The sequence below is a fragment of the Serinus canaria genome, chromosome 6 (genome assembly GCF_022539315.1).
Source record: "Serinus canaria isolate serCan28SL12 chromosome 6, serCan2020, whole genome shotgun sequence".
NCBI classification, from domain to species: Eukaryota; Metazoa; Chordata; class Aves; order Passeriformes; family Fringillidae; genus Serinus; species Serinus canaria.
Genome location: NC_066320.1, coordinates 10,403,564 through 10,425,529, shown reverse-complemented (window position 1 = coordinate 10,425,529; position 21,966 = coordinate 10,403,564). Strand labels below are relative to the sequence as shown.

Here is a 21,966-nt window from a genome sequence, read left to right as displayed (position 1 = left end):
CTAATACAGAACAATTTCTGGGACTTTTTTGCCTCTCTGCTTTTTGCTCCCATTCCATATTAGTAAGACTCAGCTCTTAGCCTTACAGTTAGTCCATAAAATGCTAAGTACATACATCTCTGGAAGAAAGTCTTATAGATCCTTTCTGTTCTGTCAATACTTCATAGCAGCACTGAAAGCTGCAAGTTCTTTGTCCCTATTCCAATACCTGTGTGGCTGCAGGGATAAAATAGAGAATACTGCAAAATCCAGCTTGTCTGTCAATACAGGATTTAAAAGGCAGCTCACCTTGTGATCCATCCATGTCCATGTACAATTGGTATTTTCAATTTATGTAATTTTTTGTGTTAAGGTGTGAGAAACTGCGACAAGATTTTTGGACTCCTGGTTTCAAGGTGATTGTTTTCATTTAGTGCTACATATCTGGGATAGTCCCATCCTGCTGGATGCATTTTAAGTCTTCCCTGACCCTGGAGTGAAACTGATATGGTGCCCTTCAGAGGCTTTACTCAAAGTCTCTGTGTGAAGGCAGCATTGCTAAAATGGCTGCTTTATCTCAGCTTCTGGTTTGCTCACAGCACAGGCAGAACAAATGTATGCCTGCCTGTGAGCATGGTACAGGCTCTTTCTTTGGACACAAAAATGCTCTGGGACTACCAGGCATTTGTGCATGGTGAATTGGACAAAGATGCTTTTGCTCCAAGACTAATTTCGCTATTTTGAGTCTCATTTATGCCACTGACTCACTGGAACGAAGCCTTCCTCTATTTTATTTTATTCAACTAATGGTTTAATCAGTTTTTCATAGAGAAGGAAACTACTTGACTCTGATTTTTGGAGATCAATACAGAATGAACCTCTAATATTCTTTACTCATTCAGTGGAGCATTGCAGGCAGCATATTTTAGTAACAAAAACCACTTGTCTTCTTCACAAGTATTCATCCTTCTGTCACAGACAACGTAAAATGAGGTTACCTGAATTAAGAAGTCTGCACAAAAGGCCCATTGAATTGTATTTCACCTCAGGACTTGTGTTATCATCTCGTAGAAGTTTGTGTAAGCTTTGAACTAGCTGTGATTCTTTAAAAGATTCTTCAAGAGTTTCTGAAAAATAAGCAAAGAAATGGTAACCCTGAGCTGTTATCTGGAAATAAACTATAAAGTGAATATGTTTCCTTTTTTAAAGAAAGTTCTGGTCTGGCTTAATTTCAAACTGGCTATACAGGGAAGCCTTGAGCATCTCTCTTCTGCACTGAAGAATTTCTGTGCTGTTTTCTGTATAGAATTTCTTTACTGGCTTTATTCTTGAGGACAGGACCAGTCTGCTATTGACTGAATATAATTAACCTTGTAATAAATGAAGACCTGCAATGTTCAGTGCTAGAGATGTTGATTCCCATTAGTTGCCTAAATGAGTTGGAGAGTTTTAGTGGTAAACAAGCAGTCAAATGGGCTCTTCAGTCTTACATGTTAGTGAAGAAAATTACAAATTTCAAGATTATTTTTCTTTTCAGTTGACCTTTTGAGGTGTGTCAGTTTCTGTGTTGTTTCTTTATTGTAATAAATTCAGACCTATTTTGTAATAAATTCAGACCTATTTTCAAGTTATACAGGAAAAGTCTGAAAACATTTGTACCAAACTCTGAAAATTAGCTCAGAAAAAGTAGTTTGAGTCTTTGCCATTTTTTTCACTTGTTTTATTTGCAGCTTCTACAATGCCTTTTTATTTATGCTTCTGCTTTATTCTTTCCTCATATCTGTTTGAAGATTATTTCTGCCACTTACAGTCTTCATTGTCCATTTGAGTATATTATTTGTCCTTCATTTAGCCTTTATCTTTTTTTTGTCTCCATCACATTCACTTTCCCCTTTTTTTTGTAGGTTTCCAGCATCATATTATGCTACTCAAGTAGTGCCTGTCCATACAGCATGATAATTTGACTCTATCCTAAATAAAAAAAAAAACCTTCAGGCCATTCCCAAAGCCTATTGATTTTGTGATCTGAATGGTGACAACCTGTATTTCATGCTGAAGAGCTAAATCTAGACAAGAAACATGCTTTTTCATACATGTTACCTAGAATTAACAGCATGACAGTGTTTCTTAATAATTGAGGATCTTGCACAGATAAATGCTTTTAGGAGGAAAATACCTAAATCGATGGCAGATGCTATTGCCAGGGCATTCAGAGCCTCATTCTGCATGGCAGCATGTTCACTTGTTGTCATGGAAACCAGATGCTTCACTCCTTGTGCTGCCTGGATGGCTTTGACCACTTCCTGTGAAAGCAAAGGTAAAACAGATGGAAATCTAATGTAGGAATGCAGTAGAATGAAGAGGGAAATGAGATTGCACCCTTCAGCTACTGAGTAGAGGGAAATTATTTGTTTGCTGCAGTGCAAACTGACAATATTAAAGACTAGGGATAACATTGCTTTTGGCACTGATCATACATGTCTGCTTAGGGCTGGTCTAATATACCTGGAATATCAGTACTTAGAATTAACTATAGATACATATCTGTAAAACAAATATATATTTTGTTTCATTTCAATTTGTCCTTATTCCACTCTTTCATTTCAAGCCATCAAAATAGCAAGGATTAGTTTTGCTTTATCAAAGCCTGTGCAGAGAGTATCTACTTTTTTAGTCATTACCTCATAGTAAAGCATGGCTGGGATGCTTGGGTGTAATAGGAAAATTTACAAGAAACAGAAGCCTGTTTGAGAATGCCAGCGTGTAAAGATCATGCCAAATTAGTCCATCATGGATAAGTGGGCTCTTTGGAGTTCCCAGAGGACTGACATTTAGGACAGCTCTGGGTTACTTTTGCCATTTTAATTTGAAACATATTTATGGCCATAGAAATCTTTACCTGCTCATTCCCATTTGTCAGGCTTTACTGGAGCAGGGTCAGTGTTGACAAGTGACAGTCAGTGACCATGGTGCTGGTTTCAGTGTGGTGTCTGTGCTTTTGGAGTGCACTGGTCTCCCCCTTACTGGTGTTGAGGCAGACCAGAGATGTTGTCACTGTGAAGCTTCCTGGTTTTCATTACAGAGCTGCATGTGCTATTTAATCCCTAGCTCTGTCTACAAGCTTTAAAAATACTTGAGAAGGGTGAAGCAGACATGTGTCGAGCAGGGGTTCTGGTACCTGGGATCTGTTGTGGTGCAGGATGGATGCCAGCAGCCGGTTGGCCTCTCCGCAGATGCCGCGGTGGTCGCTCTGGCTGCACCACTGCACCAGCCTGCTGAGCAGCAGCGGGTCTTGGCCCAGGAGTTCGGCTGCGTCAGCTGAGGAGAAGAGCATCACCAAGAGGCATTCAGAATGAGACCCCTCAGTCTGTCTGTCACAGTAATGCCAATGTAGAAGTAACTGGGGTGCTGGACCTGTGCTCAGCAACCTTCAAGAACTCTAATTGAAGCAGAGCTGCTTTTAAAAGATCTTGGAAATATTTTCTAAAGGAATCATGCAGGGGAAGGACAAAATAAGCTGTGATAATATACCTATTGTTTTAAAGGGTCTGCTGAAGTAGGACTTAAAATAAGTAGCTTTCTGTTATGGAAAACAAATATTCTGTTGTGATACTTAGGAGGCCTGTCCCTTTCCCACTTGGCTTTTGGCACTTTGAGCCCTGCACAAATATAATTGTCGGCTCTGGGGAACCTGTTTGGGTGATAATTCATTACTGTTGGTAGTGTAGGAAGCCAAGGCTTAGTACAGAATGGCAGCATGTCTGTAATTGGATGACCTGAGTCTTAAGAATGTGTGTTGAACCATGTATAAAGCATTATCAGAAATTCCCCTTTCTGTGAAAGAGCCTTTTAATTTGCATTCCCCTGCGATTCAGGAACCTTATCTCAAGACTTGCTAGAAATATTAGTGTCAGTGGCTGACATTTGAAAAAACTGCACTAGCTAACTTGTCCTAGGAAGTAGAACTCTAATTATCTGAACATCTGCAGCAGAAGGGATAGATTTGATAGAGGCATCACCCTGCTCCTGTTCCTTTACCTCTCTTTCTCTGTGCTCTACATTTCTTTTGAGATGCGCTGGAAGAATCAGATGGAGCATGCACCAGAAGGTCAGTGTCAATAAACCACATGATGGCTCTGGATATTTTCCAGAAGCTCTAAATCAGCCCATGCTCTGTCTGTTTTGGGGGAGGGAGATGGGGAAGTACACAGACTTGCTTTTTAATTTGTCCAGGACGCTAAGGGACAATCCACATTTCAAAATCCCACAAGGAATCTGGGAGTTTATAGCCTAGCTGGCATAGTTTGTTTTGAGACAAGATTGACTGGGTATTGCAGAGCTACCTGCGTGTTATCTCCTGTAACACAAGACTCTTGTTTCTAGTCAGATGGTCCTTGTTAGACTGCAGAGATCACAGTAATCCACCTTAGTACAGGAAATTGAAGTTAGAGGCTGGAGGATGGAACCAGTTGAGGAGATTTGTGGCAAAGGCAGGTTCTTTACTCAGTTTGACAGGCAGTAGAGCTCTTTGAGACAAACTCCAGTTAGTTGCTTCTAACAGGAAGACATTTTAACTTAAAATTCATTCAAATTTGTCATTTTATAAGTTGAACTTGTAGTTGTGCTGAAAGTCCTTTGGTTACTGAATTGCACAAATTATTCTGCTCCTCTGAAGCCAAATGGTGGAAGAACCAGGAGTTAACGTCTCTTTAGAGTAATGAAGCTGACAGATCTGCCTGCAGTTTTCTGTGGCTAGGAAGAAACCTGCCTCTTCCAGTCTGTAAGCCTCAGCATGCCTGCTGATAGTCAGAGTAATGAATTTATACTAGATAAGGCAATTAACTAATTTAGTGTGGACTTCTTAGTAGATGTGTGTTCAAAAGAGTTCAGACTGAGTTAATTAAAGGCAATGTTAGCTCAGGGGTAAACAGAACAGAAGGTAATTAAAAGTGGGAGAATTGTGTGTTCATAGGTGGGAATGGATAAACATTGAGTCTCCTACATATTTTATTCTACTTTGCATTTTGATAATTAATTTGTTTCAGATTCAGAAGTTGTACCTTTTGCCAAATTCTGACTTTGTATTAGGGCTGGTAAATAAAATTTAAAAAGATAATTTAGTGTTTGATAATTTAGATCTATGTTACTGTGATGCCTCAGTTTTAAATGTTAAATGCCTTGTCACAATTGAGATATAACTTTGGAAAAATGACCTTACCATGACTTCCTCAAAGCCTCAGAACAAGAAGACGCTAGGTTTGTATGTCTTGCAACGTTCATTTCCTACCACAGTGAATGTAAAGGAGAGCAGCTTTTCACTGGACTGAAAGTAGTGCAAATTAATAGAAGGACTAGATCTAAATTTTCTATCATGCATGTTAATTTGATAAAAGATGCAAATAGTTCTCATATTAAGTGGTGTCTGCAGTAGTTCAATGGAGTGCAGCATGGAATATAGCAGAGTAAAGTTTTATCCTCTTCCATATAACAATGAAGTGATGTCTGTAATTGTTCTATGTCATTTATCACTTCCCATCACAAAATGGTCATAACTATTCTAGGTTTAACTTAGGTTATTCCTGCATATCAAGGAATCAGTACTGATTAGTGCTGTAGAGCAGCTGCTCTGGCAATGTGAAAAACCATACCAAACTACATGACACTTGTTTTGTGTCACTGTCTGGTAAGAGCTAAGTAAGCCTAAGGAAAAATTAAGGTATTGAAGTATATCTTAATGTAATTCCAAGATTGCATTTTGAGAAACATGAACAATGATGTGCACAGAAGGATTATTGTTGCTTATGCATACCCCTCTCTGTGTTAAACTGAATGAAATACAAGTAGATAATCCAATATATTAACATGAAAAGTAAATTCAACATTTGAGCCACATGAGCAAGATAAAACTGGCAACATGTATCGAAAGACTGGTAGAAATTAATTTCTCCTGCCTTGCTCCACCCCAGCTCCCTTTATTCCTTTTGTGCTCTCTAGTTCTTTATTGATTTGCTGTCCTGTGATTTAGCATTAAAACCTGGCTCTTTTTCATCAGACTCATGCCCTGCTGCTGTATCTGGTGAAAAACATCTTCTTTTTAGGCCTTTGCCCATTCTCACTGACTGTTGCAGATTTGTTCCATGTGGTTTGTTTCTCAACCACCTCTGAGGCTGATGGGGGCAGTCAAGAAAACGTGCAGCCTCTGGCAATAATCTCTGCTGGAAGCTCTCCAGATGCAGTGGAATTGGGTTAGCAGGACACTCAGCCTGTGGTCTTGCACAGCTTGTTTTGCAGGGGAAGGGAGGAGGGGAGCTCAGGGCTGATCTGAGTGAACCTTGCCTACCTTGACCATCTGCTAAGGTCCGTAATGTCCCGAGGAGTTTAAACTGCACAGGAGGGCTCTCTGACCTTAGCAGTGCCTCGATCCGCTCTGCAACACCTTCCTCCAGCATCTGAACCTTGCTGACCACTGCAGAATGGGAAAGAGGGGTTGAGTGAGGCTCAATAATGGCACAAACATCTGAAAATGTAGATATGACATAACTGTTGTGAATTGTGTGCTGTGTTAGGCTTCTAGTGAAAAGTCCAACTTGTTAGTGAGCTCAGAAATAAAGTCAGGGCTACCTGTTCGCTTAGACTTCTCTTTTGGGCTAAAACTTTTTTAGGAACTGCTCTTGGGTAGTTTTGGTTACTTTTGATCTTAGCCTTGCCCAGAACAAAGTACATAAAACACAGCATTGTTGTTTCTCTTCCTTTTTCTAGTTGTAATAGATTATCCATCCACTTGCCCAGTCACTTGAGAAAGCCTGTTCTGTGCTAGCTCATCTTAACTTTACTGGGGGGCAGAAGTGATTTACTCAGCCATATTTTTTGGAAATGGATTTTCTTTTTGTATTTGAGCTCACTGATGCCTTTGTTTCTGTGCTTTCCTCTCCCCATTTCTGTGTCTTTGCTCCAGTGGCTGGTGCACTAAATCCCTTGTAATAATCAGAAGCTTGTCTGCAAGGAGTCTTAATGCTGATTAACTGTGCTACGAAAAGCTGCTTCCTCCAAAGCAATTTTTTTCCTATCTTCTGCATATATTTTTGGGGGAGTGGTGAGGAAGATTGGACAGAGAAATAAGGGAATTATCTGTTATATCCCTCATCTTTTTATTGGGCAAATTGAATACCACCCTATTAGGTAATTTGCTCTTAATGTCCTTGTTCTTCAATTGTACAGACTGACTCCTCTTACTAGATCATAATGACTTCTTAATTTTTCATAAGCATCTGTTATCTTTTGAGATCAATGCTTGAATTGAAGAGTGTATGTGTATTTTCTATGTGTATTTCCAAGTGTTCACCCATATTTAATTCATGTTTATGGATTTTCATTTTTCTTTTTCAGGTAGCAGATTATATTGTTGAAAGTGATAGAGTTTGTGTTTCTAGAAGTGTTTTTGTTAGAGAATACCTAACAGATATTACAGATAAATTACAGATATTTTTATGAATTGATGACAAAAAGTATATTGTAGGAATAATATTTTAAGTGTCCACACACTTGGAAACATCTAAAATGGTTTGTAATAACTTGAACAGAACAGATAATCAAAATACAGTATGTTGATATTTTTTAACTGAGTTGAGCTTTTTAAAATGCAGCTTCAAAGAACATTAAGATTTACTAGTTCTGTATAATATAAATATTAGCTTCATAAAGAGAAAGTTAGACATCCCTACCAGGTGTCTCCACCCCATTCTCTGTACTTTAGGCTGTGAACCCTGTTCTGATTTTTTTTTTTTGTCTTGAGCTGCTGTGTGCTGTGAATATGAAACTACTTCAGCAGCTGGTAGTGAGATTACACTTTATGATATTTAAACTCTTTATGTAGATGAGGAATTCCTGATGAATTATTCGAATCCATGTTCCTGCAGGGGAGGGGAAAAGGTCATTTACTGGTGTTGGTGTCGGACAGGGCTGCAGGGATGCCCCCTGTGTACAGAGGATGGCAGTGAGGTGAGCCAGTGGTGTCCAGCTGTGCACCTGGAACAGCGAGGCTCTGCAGGGCGCTGAGTGCAGCCTGTTGGACAGAGGTGTCCCCGCTCCGCACGTGCTTCTCCAGCAGGTCCAGGAGCTGGTGAATGACCCCCAGCTGGAACAACCGCAGGCAGTTCCCGTCTGAAGAGAGCCAGAACCAAGCAGGTGAGAGAGGTAAGAAACACAGTGAGGCAAATTCAGAATTCAGGGAGTCTTTGCCTTGACTTTTTCATGTCTTGCTAAGATCAAGATTATAGCTTTTGCATTGTTTTTTGCAACCTTCAGCTCTTTAGAGAGAAGTGAGCATCAGATATCTGCAAACTGATGCTGAGACAGATTCCAGTGGAGCTTAGCTTGAGAGGGCTTTCAAGGGACAGTCAGTGTAAAATTCAAAACCATTGGTTCCTTGGTCCCTTTTTTTCCCCTCAGTGCTGCTGCATTTTCCACTATACATGTAGAATACCAGTGGCATTTTTCATTTCTCACCATGACAGCTTTAATGCTCCTTTAATTTTGCTATTCTACTGATTTAAGACAGTATTGTGAAACCAGGGATCTTACCCACCAGTGGTAAATCTGATTGCTAGTACTGTACTGCTGTTAGTCTTTGTTTCCTGTGAAATAAATTGTCATTAATGACTCCCTGAAAGAATCAAAGCTAGGTTTTTCTTACCTCTTTTGAGAAACCCATTTTCTGAAATGAGAACGCTATTTGTGTTGCACTCACATGAAGCTCAGAAAATGAGTTGACCTAGAGAAATCTGATTTATTAAATCCCAGTGAAAGAGCAGATTTGTACATTTCAAAAAAACTACCACTTTGCCCAGCAATGCACTGCAGTATTTTGTCAATGCATCTCTCCTCTTGTCTTTGAGAACTTGCTCTGTACAGGTGGCAGCTTTGTTTTCAGAAGCTGCTTAGCTCACACTGTTAGGAAATGAGAAAGTTCTGCAAAAGAGCAAAAGGAAGCCCTCTATGCTACAGATGGCATCCTTTCTGAAGGAAGTGTTTTGAAGATGTCATGTGGAAAATAACTTTCTGTATTTTGCTTTATGCAATTTGTTATTCCTCAAGAGAAGTATATTCTGACACACATGGACATCTACTTATTGTGTGCTTTTACCTTGTGAAAGCTGTTAAAAATGGCAAAACAGTGTGAACACTAAATAGACATACTCACCTGGAATAAAGAGTTATCCATGGAACTATACACACCTCATGCAAATACATGGTCTGGCCAAAAGTAGCTCTGGTACTTTGTTGCAGTAATAAGCAGATGGGAGTCAGTTTCTTCATGCAGAAAAGCCAAATCTTACAGCTGATTTTGGTACAGTTGTCACGAGCTCATGTATAACTCTAATTGGTTCATAACTTTCTTTCCACTCAATTATTTAGTTAGAAAATGCTTGTGTGTGTATGTATAAGACTCACTCTTTACCCAGGTGTTTACATATTTTCTTTGTGGATCCTCATGGGACAGACTCCTTGTTTTTTGAAGGTGCAAACAGTTCTCTTGCCAGAATAGTTAGTTGTGCTAACTGCTTCTCATTCCTCTGATTCTTTCTTATGGAAACTTACAGGCTTAGCTGGTAATTCAGCACAGAAAGGCCTGATTTTATAAGGCCTTTCTTTTATAATATCTCTACTTGTATGCAACAGTACTTCTCATAGTCTTAACTGAATTTACAGACTGAGGTGTACAGACTTCTAATTTTTGTATGCATAGCATGTAAGAAGAGCCTTAGTAATTTTAACATCTTGGCTGATTTGGATGTTATTTCCACCTCAAAGTCATAGACACTTCTGTTGTCTTTTGAATGAGGGCCTATTTTAATCTCTTAACATTTCACTTAGTAGCCTGTTTTTCCTCTGTATTCTTACATATGTTAGATCAGGATTTGTCAAAAGCTTCTAAAATGTAGTTGGATATTTTCATGAGAGAACTGTCAGTCTGTGAAATAGTTAGAATTCTACTCACACGGAAATCTTTTGATATCATTTTATGCATACATTCTGATGGTTTTGCTTGTCATTCTTCAAGTGTTCTCTTGCCTAGCCCTAATCTTTGGAGATCAGAGTATATGAGGAAAATTGCCCAGTCCTCTTTAAAAACTGGTTCCATAGAAATAGGTCACCTCTTTTGGTGTGATAAAATTCTACAGGGAAAATGTTTTGATCTTCATATAGACTAACCCTAATTGAACTTAATTTCTCTCCTCCCCCCACCTCTCAAACTGAAGAATATCAGAAGATTTTTTTTCCCCTTATGTAGTAAAGTGCAAATAGGCAGAGCCCATTAGTGGTTGCCTTGCTTTGATTGTCACAGAGCTCCAAATTGCTTTTCTCTCCTATGGAGTTTTTGCTTGGATAGCAGCAGAACATTGAATTTAATGGCTCAGAGTTAAAGTCTGATAGGAACAGCCACTTTTCATAGCTGCAAAAGCTGTCTGTCATCTTTCACTGCCTGGAAGTCATTTGATGCTGAGAACAGATTTCCATAGGATTTTTTTTTTCTCCCAGATTAAAAGCTGTGCATACATCAGTGGCACACACTGAGGCATGAGAGGGATTATTCACTTCTTCCACATGAAACATCTCATGCTGTGGTGGGGTAGATGGGGGTAGAAGAGTGAGTGACAAAGCAAGCCATTGAGCTGAGTAAATTGAAATAGCCAGTTAAAGGCACTGGGGGCACTTCTGTGGCCTTTGGAGAGCCATGATGCACAATGGCCGATTCAGAGCAAGGTACAAGGCAAGGAAGAAAGGGAGTCTAGAAGGGTTGTGAGGTGGAGGTGAAGAGATGAGTGGATGATGGCTTGCTTTATAAAAAAACCCAAAACCCAACATTCAGACAGATGTGAGGGATTTTTTTCTAATAATTAAGCACCTATTAATGCTGAAAGTTTAGCAATTTTGTTAATTGAGTTTGAAGCCAGTACAGTAGCTATCAGTGAGCTAGGACAGGAAGTGTGTGGGGGGGAATCTTTTGCTGATTGATTGAGCACAGCATGCTTTCCAGGAGTCTGCTCATAAGAATATCTCTTTCTCTCTGCAGAGTATAAAGGCTCATTGCTTTCTATAATAGGAATTGAAAGATAAAATGGCTTATCTTGAGATTTCTTCCCATCTCAATGTCTGAGTAACCCTCCCTTCCCAAAAGTGACTTAAAACATAAAACAGCAGTAACTCTGTGGATTTTTTGTTTGGGGGTTTTTCTGTTGTTTGTATAGGGTTTTGGTGGTTTTTTGGTGCTTTTTGTTTGTTTGATTGTTTTTTTATTTCTGACAAATATATTTGCCATTAAGTATTTCCAGAGTCTCCTCTCTAATAAAGTGTGGTTCGGCAAAAAAAAATCCAAAGGCTTGCATACTTGATCCCCCCTTTCTTTATGATTATGCCCCTCAAATTATTTTAGTATCAGTAGCATCTGTAACTTAAAAGCATGCAAGTCTCTAGTCTGCAGAACAGAAAGTAACTATTTCAGAGCCAGGGAGTAGTGAAATCTGATAGTGTTTGTTTCCTCTGCACTCGCAGACAGTGACTTTCCATCTTTAAAGGGTAAAGAATAAACAACTTTACCATTTCTTTTGTAAAATTAGCAATAAGCCTTGCCCCTGTCTTGGTATCTGCAAGTGTCTAGATGTGGTGTAAGTATCTGTGTTCTAAGAGATGATGCCACAGCCCTTAGCAAAAACCTGCTGTATGTACTTGTGTCATGAGAAATGGAGAATATCTCATATCTGATTATAATTAGTCCCAAACTGAACTGTTCTGTCAGTCAGTAATGACTTAGTTTGTTGTTAAGGTAAATAATTGAAGACCTTTATGTTGTTGATTGCTTTGGGGTTGAGAGTGGTGGCATGCATTGGCCAGTTCTTCATATTTTATTTTTTAGTCCATATTGCCCAAAATACAGCATAGCAGTAATATAAACTAAGTTGCTGTTAGGCACAGGCACTGGGCTGTAGGCTATAGAAATGAAAAGTGTCATGCCTGAGAAGAATTCCTGCAAGGATGATAAAAGAGATTGTGAATAGGTCTCTGTTTAAGTAAAAGAAACCAACAGAAATGGACGCACTTCTGCTAAAGAGACTTTTGGATGTTGATTCTTTATGTACCTGGCCTGTAATAGTCCCCTTTTTACCTCCAAGGAGCAGAGAGACAATGAGATCTGATGCAGCCTTAACAATGCATGTATCTTCAGCCTGGGAACTGCCTTGGAGCCTGAGCAGGATCTCGGACAGCACCTCTGGCACGCCTGCATCCACCAACTGCACTTTCAGAGTATCTGTAGAGATCACAGTAAAAGCACATTAAAAGCTTATTGGCTCTTTGTGGAGGCATTACCAACTGGAAAGCTGAAACCTTGAACTTCAGCCAGTTGTTTTTCAGGTGCAGTCACTGTTTTGGTTTTGTTTGTAACAGCTTTCTGGAGCTAGGATGACACCGAGGCAGAATGAGAAAAGCTTCTGCATTGGTCTTTGACATTTCTTGTGTTGCCAGTCATAAGCTTTCATGTCTTTGCAATCTGTGCCAGATATCTAGATATTTTTAGTGGAGCAGTGTCAGTGCTTGTGGCACTGCTGCTTAGAGTATGCATCTTCACAGAGTCACAGAATATTCTGAGCAGGAAGGGACCCACAAGGAGCAGCCAGTCCAACTCTTCAGTAAATGACCCTAACAAGGATTGAACTGGTACCTGGTTGTTCTGATTTTTAAAATGAAAAAAATCATCTGTGTTGCTGCTTTCCTCTTACCCACCATGGAGAATAAGTGTGAATCTGCTGTCATTTGGATCTACTGAAATGCAGTGGATTGGTACTCTTCCCTTCCTCTGTTTTTCTCACCTGTTCATGTGTTGTATGGGCCAGGATCTCTCATGTTCTTGGGGCTTATTTCTCCTGAAAGGCTTGCTGGTTCTGTTAGCAGGATCCCATAGCAAACTTGGAACCCAGAGCTTAAACCAGTACAATACCCAGTATCCCCTTGTTCCATCCAGACCAAAAGGAGCCTTACCATTTTCTGCAAGTGCTTGCAGGACCTCAAAGACAATTTCTAACCTCTCGTGGCTCTCTGCTCTCCTCAGTTGTTTCACCAGTTGTTCAGCAACTTTTGTCATGCTTAGAGCTTTCTTGGCTGAATCTGTGTATGTGATAAAGTCAGGAATTTGAATTTTTATTTGATTAAATGTTTAAAGATATCTACCTATGATCTGAAGTGATTAGACACTGTCTTTGAAGGCTTTTTTTGTTCTTGTAGACTCTTCTGTTTCTTTGGACAGCACTGAGACAGCAGAACTCTATCCCTTCTCCCCCCAGGTTCTTTAACTGTTTTTCTGTAACTTTAGGTGTCAAGTTAATCCTGGCTTAATTTCACTGACTTGTACAAGTCCATCTGTGGTATGATTATTTAATATGACAATTGGCACATGTCAGTTTGCTGTAGCAGTATATTTTTTGCCTTGGTTAGGTGCTTCTAGTCTTGCTGGCATCCTAAACATCTGCAAGATGTATGTTAGCCAAGCTTGCCACTGTTTGATATAGAATACATTTCAGCTGAATATGGTATTAAATAATATAACAGATATAACAAGGACAGACCTCCTTGGAGAATAATGTGACAGTGTGATCTCCTGTCCCCTTCCCTGCATATCCCCCTGAATGCAGGAAGCAGTAGATAAATTTTAGCCAGACCATATATAGAGAATGATAATAACTTTGTACTTGGTCTTTTTCTTCCATTACTACTCACAACTTGTGTTAAGTAGGGCAGATATGTTTTAAATGAGTGAAGATGGTTTTGCTTTGAAAATTGTGTAAATGAAAATGGAAGCTGTTTTAGTAAGGTATAGAAACTTAATTATTAAATAGGAATTAAATTTTAATAACCAAGCTTTTAATGCACCAAATTTGAAGTAGTTGAAACTGTCAATTTATCATGTGAAATTATGCCATCTCCTCATTTGGGGTCAAAAGCTGGCTGTCACACTTGATTGTTTTAATGTAGTATAAGTAATTGCTGGTACTACATAAAGGAGTAGTTATTTCTCCAATCCAGATACTGTGGCCAGTTCCTGATTAGATATCAGTAGTGTTTTAGAAACAAAGCCCAAACACCATCCCTACCCCACCCCAAAAACAAAGGAGAAAACAAACAAAGCCTACAAAGCTGTGGGCATGGAAAGGCAGTGCCAGTGTGCAGATGATATTTTGCTCTAAGATGCAGAAACTTTAAAAAACTTTTAAAAAGACCTTACTTACCAAGGTCTGCCAGATTATACAAGGCCAATAGAGCAACGTGGACGAGTGGTTCACTCTCTGCATAGTCAGTCAATATTCGGACCAGTGATGGGATCACTCCAACCTTCACCAGCTCTTCCTGGAGGCTGCCTGGTCAGTGAAGCAGAGGTGTTAAAGGTGGTGAAATCAGGAACTGATTAAGTCAGTGGAAAGGGTCCAACTGAGATGCTTAGCAGTGAGGCAGTCTGGTTCTTTCTCACACTGTTAGAATTTGTAAAGCTTTTGGTGGTGGCTCCAGGCTAATATGAGTGTGGAGGAAAGGCAAGTTTGGAACAAATTTTTGCTAAACCTCCTGGTTTGACTTTGACTTTAAGTATTAAGCCACTGTCTCCATCCACATGTGCTTGGTAAGGAAAACCCTCATAACTGTTTTCTTTCTGTTTGTAGTTTGTTTTGTAATGAATGAAATCTTAATATCTGAAATGATTTTAAGGGTGCCAAGAGCTGTAAGATGCAAAGTTGGACAGTGATGGTTGCTTAACAGGACAATGGCACTGCTTTTGCAGCGCTGTCTTCCTGGGAGCTGGGCTGCCCCTTGGGTGACAGAGTGCATGGCAGACACCAGAAAGGCTCTGGTGCTGTTGTAGCACAGGCAATTGGAATTCAGACAGGCAATTGGTGAAGTTGATTTTTCTTCTCTTTGATGCATTTATTGCTGTGTTAGTAGTAGGATTTATTAAAGCATGTCACAGACATCTTGGCAAATGTGTACTGGGCCTGTGCTCTGCCAGAAGGGAAGCAGATGTGCAGGATGGCCATATGCTGCAGCAGTGCTGTGAACAGGACTTACATGAGCTGGGAATGTAATTTTAGGGAACAGCTTTTTTAAAAACTAATGTGTCATTCCCTGATGAATACATGTAACTCGCAGGGAGCTTAGTGGAATCTATACCGGGTACCTGTCATGCTTGGATTTCATAAGAACAGTGAAGGAGGCAAACCCACAAATTTCTAACAAAGGTTGTGCAGAGCCACACTAGAAGGATTAGAGAAGATGGGTTGATGGCAGAAATATGAGATACTGGGTAAAAATTTCCATATTACTTTGAGTATACAGTAAATATTTTGGGCAGTCTGGGAGTTAAAGGTAAAAAAAATCTTAATCTGTTTTGGGCAAGTAAATGAAAATTGTTTAACTTTTGAGCCCAGCTAGCAAGCTGGTATCCAGGGAATTTGGAGCACAAAGATCTCCTGCATGCAGCAGTGGTTCTCAGAGAAGACTCTTTGCATAGATAAATATCTCAGGTGGTTTTTTATCTCTTTTTTCCTAACACACCTTTTAACAAGTGCTTTGCTTTATAGATTTTCTTATTACTTTGGAAGAAGTCCAAGCCATTCAGGATTTGGACCCAAGGCAACTCTGCAAAATTGGTTAAGATACGTGTGAGGCTCTGCTCCTCTTGTGATTTCAAAGCAGTTCTGACAGAGATGTGCTACTTGAAGTCAAAAATGTAGGGGGGAATCCTGGAGTTCAGGCAGTGCTTGGGGTGCATTCAGCCAGGTGTCTGTGAGCTCTGTGAATTGCATACCTAACTGGAGGCTGAGGTGCATGATGTGCTCGGGTCTCAGAAAGTTATTATGAGTTACAGGTTGCAATGCCTTTTAAAATAATGCCTTAGAGCCAGGGAAAAGCAGATTCTCTTCAGAGGATGCTTACGGTTATCGTAACAGATACGGCCAATGGCCCTCCCAGCATGCAGCAACATTTCTTGGTCTGTGCTCTCCAGCAAAGGTATCAGTGTTAGAACCAAATCTGCTTCAATGCAAGGTTTCTTCATTTCCTCTGTGTAGATAAGAGAGGAAATAAAACAATTGCAATAGCAGTAGTAGCCGTGAAAGAAAATTCAGGAGTGAAAAGATGAAGCACATGTGCTGTAAGATGCCTTGTAGTAATATTTGAGCATGACTTACCATTTTTGGCTATCTCTGAGAGCACGTGGGCTGCTTTCACTGCACATCGTGGATTGCCCTTCAGGATTTTTGCCAAAGTTGGGAAGATGCCACTCCCTCTGAGTAGGTGGAAGGATCTCTGCTCTGCAATGATAAGAGTGTTAGCGATACCTGCAGTCGGTTTGCAGCTGTTTTATTCACATGTTTCTTTGTTTCCTAGAGTTCTGAGAGGGAATCTGTGGGATCCAATCTTCCAATTTAACAAGGTTCTTAAAGGCTGTCTGAGTCTGAATGTATGGGCACAGTCATCTGCTTGAATTGCAGCAAGTGTGGTTCCAGCTGATTACTCTGCTTTATGCTGAATTGAAGCAGGGGTGGCAAGGCAAAGAGGAAAACAGTTTCATCTTCTCTGACTATAAAAGGATGCCTGCATAAGGCATGGGAAGTCAGGGATTAAGATGCTATTTTTGAGGCATGGCCTAGCAATTAATTCTGTAGGTAGGCACAATATCTTTTATTAGACTAGCAATTAGAACAGACAATTCCCTTAGCCTTTTTTCATCAAAAATATGGCCAGCTGGCCTGAAGATAGTAAATCACCATCTGCCAAGAGACTCAAATAAATGCAGGTTTATCTCATTTTAGAGAATGTGCAAAGGCTTTAGGGACTCTTGTATAAGTAGACTAGAAACTACTTTTAAAATGCCTGACCTGATAGGATCACCCTAAATTAATCCTAGGAGTTTGTAATAAATAGAATATTAAACATGGAATTTCTCTGGAGCTTTTGGTATTTTAGTGACCAGAAACTAGCTGGTCACAGGTAATTGTGAGTTTGTACAGAGAGAAAAGAAAGCAACTCAGCTCAAGGACAGCTATAGTTCCAGCAGCAAGAACTTCCTGAAATAGAGATTATCACAATAAACAAAACCTGCCATGAATTCTTTTGAATTGTGCAAATGGTTATTTGGTGATCCAGAGTAATACTTAACTATCTTCAGTAATAGCCAGGAGAATCCCATTCAAACTTTCAAGGATCTGATCTTCAGCTTCTGTGTCATCTCCACAAAGCCCAAGGTATTCCAGATGCTTATTCAGGGTTTCTAAACAGAATTGGATAGAAAACTTTGGTGAGCCAGCATGGAAAATATTGAGTTCCTTGTGGTTGTTCTTTTCAGTGCTAATGTCTTAATATAAAATAATTTCCTGGGGGGTCAAGATCTGAATATGCTCATTTTTTCCAAGAGCATGAGGTCAAAGGTGTGGTCATCTCTTAGACAGCACACAGCTCTTGAGCAGGCATAAACATGCAGGGATAAATTCTATCTGGAAACTGAAATTAGCATATAATACCTGTGACAGAGTTTGAGGTGGGGAGAAGAGAGGAATAATTACAGGACACAAATCAAGCCTGTCATTTCTAAATACCTGTTTATGATAAAGACAGTACTTGCAGCTCAGCTATCTACTGTGGCAGTGGCCAGTAGCAGGCCCTGAAAGGAGGCAACAAACAGATGGGGTAAAATATTTCTCCCTTTGTTTCTGGCAACTTTGGCCTTTAAAAACATAACGAGTGTTTACATCAATATATATCTAATACATGTTGATCAACTTTTATTTGGATTTTTTTTTTTACCTGTATAAATTAGTTAATAATTTTTATCTCCACATCACACAGTTCTACAGTTTCACTGTTGTAAGAGGAAGATATTTCCCTTTGTTTTACAATATTTACCAAAAAGGTGAAAGTTGATGGCCTTTGAGTTGCAATCATAAGAGAAAGGAATTATCCTTCCATGTCTGTGATAATCAGATGGATTTTTTTGTAGTCCTCCTTTGTAATTCCTCTGTCAATATGCTTAGTATTTACAGAAAATCTGCTATTTCTAGGTCATTTATGAATATATTGAATTATGCAGGTTCCAGCAGAGGTAACCTCTAATAATTTTGGCTTTATCTTGTAAAAGCAGCCTTTATGCAGCTCTTCAGACTTCATCAGATAATCATCTCTCATATCCCAAGATAACTGAATTATCTACCAAATTTTGCTTTGTTCTTATCAAGACCCAAAATGTGTTGGCATTTGACATCTAGTACTGTGTTCTCTAATTAGAGCAATAGTGATGTTTGCAAATACATTTCTAAAATATTTTTAATTAGGAAAGGAAGGATTTCTTAAGATGGTGGAGGTTGTTTTACAAATAACAGGAGACAGTGTATACTGGTGTCTCATTGGATCAGTAGAGTGGTAACTAGAAATCCAAATGCTTTGCCATTTCTCCAGGGAATAGATAGTAGAATAGCACCATATGCATGAGGACAGACAAAGTCCTTGTGCAACACCCCTCTGGTTTTGGTGTGTAGTATTTTGAAATGAGTAGTATGAGTGGTAGCTGACTGAAAAGTTACTTCTAAGAGCCTCACAGAAAGCAGCATTTAACTATAACAGTGTTAAAATACCTGAACCCTTTTCTCAGGGACTCAGAATTTTATCATGCTTATTATTCATAAAAACTTGATTAACATAACCAGCTTGGGACTGATTCCTCAATACTCCTTGTGTTTAAGTCCATGCTTCTGCAGGGGCAGTGAAGCAGACACTTATTTATGTGAAAAAGCAGTACAACACATACAGATTGTGACTAAAACTGATCAGAATAGGGTATTTATTTCTCCTTTGTGGAAAATTCTGGGGTGCTGACATTTTGTTCCATCCCATGCTGGAATAGATTGTTGGCTCAGTGGAGCTAGAGGCAAAGGAGAAGGATTTGTTTCAGGCTTTTTGCAGAAGTGGTTCTTGGCCAGCCGGGGGCTGCATGGCGCGCTGCCCGGCCAGCAGGGAGCCAGGCTGGAAGGGTGCCAGCCAGGCCAGCCAGCTGGTCAGACAGCAGGGACTGCCTGCCCCCCTGGCCTCTGAGGAGGCTTTTAGCAGAATAAACATGTTCTGAAGGAATACTATTCATTCTCTTGAATCAGCATTTTTGCTAGAATATCACTCATCAGCTTTAGTAATTCATCGTAGAAGACAGGGAAATGAGCACTCATTGCCTGCAGGGCCTGAGTTTAGAAATCTCTTGAGACTGAGGTACAAAAGACCTTTTTCCTGAGCTGAAGGCATAGGTTATTAATTCACACAGAAATCTGTACATAAGATACTGAGTAAGAGACATAAGAACCAGGCTTTGGCTGTGGGAGTTGGTTTTTGATCACTCTAAAGAGAGCACAGACAATAGTGCAGAAAACGTGCTGTAGCACAGCAACTTCATGAGGCTTCTGCAGTGGGGAAAGAGCCATGAGGAGTGAGCTCTTTGGATCCCTTGAACTACTGCTGTGTCAATTCTCAGTGCTACTTTTTGACCTATAAAGTCCTCAGAGAGTGAGAGGATTCCATACATCTCTCTCTCTTTCAGCATCTGATTTTTGCCCCTTCTAAAATAGCAATGGCTTCTGAGTTTTTCCTTTTTATAGCTGCTCACATGTGTAGAAATTATTTTCTCTTTGTTTCTAGAGGAAGTATAGATTCTATATTTTAATATAACTGCTACTCATGGTATTACTTTTATTTTTACTATTACTCTTGTTATTTGGGTGCTGAGCAGTGTGAGCCAATTTGAGGGCTTGAAACAACTAAATCCAGTCAAATGCCTTGTGTTTGCTGCCTTGTCCTTCAGTAATTTCACATACTGAACTTATTCTTCTGTTACTTACCTTTAGTATACTTTAGAAGTTTCTTCCATGGATTATTATCATCGGCATTATTCAAAGCAGAAAAACAAGATAATGTGTTTTTACAGAGTATAAAGATGAGGTAGTTACTCACAATAGAGGTCTATTTAGCTTTGTCTAATGTGGCTGGTAATAGATGATTAAAGAACAGTAACAGCAGGCACTATGTATCCTTTCCCAGGTATGTTTTCTTAACTTCTAGTAATCAATTCCACAGGGATCTTCTTTGGTGGAAGTTTCATGTTGTTTAATTGCACTTAAATTCATTAAAGTACTTACGTTGTTTGTTTGTAATTTAGCTTGCGGAACGTGGACTAGAGATAAGTGCCACAAAGTAATTTTGGATTGAGAGAGAAAATAACTCATTGTATTTTTTTTTTTTTTTTTTTTTTTTGGTTGAAATTGTCATCTGGCCTTCTCTTGGCTGTAGTTTTTGGTAAATGTATTGTATCACCAGCGCAGGAAACAAAAGTCTCTATTTTGATGTATCCTGTGTAACAGCTGAGGGATGAGGGTTAGGGTTGAGAAACTCCTAGAATTCTGCAGGTCAAGAGTAGCTGAAAAGCATAAGATGTAGCCTGAAGAAACTAAAATTTCAGCTCATAATACTGTGAAATAGCTGATGGGTCTGTCTAGGAATGTAATTAAAAGCAAAGCAAAAGGAGAAGTTGACCTGCATTCGTATTAGTATGGCAGCCTGCAAAATCATGTAGCTGTAGGTCTCCATTTTCTCACAGTATTTTTTGATGCTCTTCTCTGAAATAGATAAAATAATTCCTGGTTTGTTGTGGCATGTCCTAAATGAACCTATGATAATAAATGTACCTGTATGCTGAGTAGAAGTACTACTGTGTAGTAGTCGAAATAAAGCTCCAGGTCTCCTTGCCTGGGAATGTGATACTAAATTTATTTCATACGAAGCATAAAGGTGAAAATTGGGGATGGAGAAGTCCAGGAGGGCTGGTGAGTGTATGTGTGTTAAGAGCAAATAAAGCCTGTAAGGTCAAACACGTTCCTGCTGGCTGTGAGTGCTGCAGTTCCATGATTATAGCATTTTGCTGTAACCAAGGGTAGCAAAAGCTGCTGATTTTGATTTTGTTACCAGGGAAGGGAGGAGAAAGGTACAATTCAATCCAAGGCAAGATTTTTTTTTTTTCATTTCTCCAGTGGTGAAGTATTGTATTTCATCTCTAGAAAGTCATGCAACTGCTTTGGGAATGGGCTGACTTATATTCTTTCCAATAGAGCTATCTTATCTTGGTACATGAAGTAGAGTATTGGAGGAACAGATCCTCCATCTCTTCAGACTTTCAAACCCATGGCAAGGAAATTGTACTATAAATCAGATAAGCTATTATCTATGTCTCCATGGAAAGCCACTTATGGCCATGTTAAAAGATACATTTTGTGTCTTTGTCACTGCACTCAGGGGTGATGAGATGTAGGAGAAAAATCATGAGATTAAAAAGGACCTGGGGAGAGAATTTAAAACTAATATCCTGAGGATGAAAGGGATATAATTATGAACAACTCCTGACCTGGCTGGTTTTTAACTCTTGTTCCTCTGCATTCTTCAGGAACTCTCTTCAAGGAGGAAAGGAGTAGGAATGTATGAACACGGTTTTTCCTTGAAGGCTGCAGCCCTGTCATTACCCAGGAATTGAAATATCTCCTTCCATCCACTTTCAGAATCTGAAAAGGCCCATATTTTCCCCAATATTCTTTTCTCCTTGTCTAGGCTATGGGTAATTATTCTCAATGTTAATGGAGAAATATATAAGTGTGCACTAAAAATACCTCTTGCATAGAACTGGATAACAGAGGAAAGCCCACTGTGTAGTCTCCAAAATCTAACCTTTGCTCATTGCTTTTGCAGCCTTTCTGGACTGCATTGGCCCATCCTGAGCTCTTTGAAGTATGCAATACCTATGATCCTGTGGGCTGGGCCTTTGGACGTTTTACAATTCAAAAAACATGAGAAAGCAGCAGATTTTAAAAGGAGATTTTCACTGTTTAGCCTGAGCCATAGGTGGAAGGGCTGATGAAAACAGGA

General features: G+C 39.5%; 1 protein-coding gene across 1 annotated transcript in view; it reads right to left on the bottom strand.

Annotated features, from left to right (window-relative positions):
- LOC103814215 (rap1 GTPase-GDP dissociation stimulator 1-like) overlaps positions 1–21,966 on the bottom strand; it is a 31,507-nt gene that overhangs the window by 3,590 nt on the left and 5,951 nt on the right. Inside the window, 11 exon segments of the mRNA XM_018911015.3 lie at positions 978–1,106; positions 2,156–2,282; positions 3,158–3,297; positions 6,320–6,445; positions 8,005–8,139; positions 12,143–12,286; positions 13,015–13,140; positions 14,259–14,387; positions 15,955–16,080; positions 16,209–16,331; positions 17,180–17,290. Coding sequence (XP_018766560.2) covers positions 978–1,106; positions 2,156–2,282; positions 3,158–3,297; positions 6,320–6,445; positions 8,005–8,139; positions 12,143–12,286; positions 13,015–13,140; positions 14,259–14,387; positions 15,955–16,080; positions 16,209–16,331; positions 17,180–17,290 — 1,416 coding nt within the window.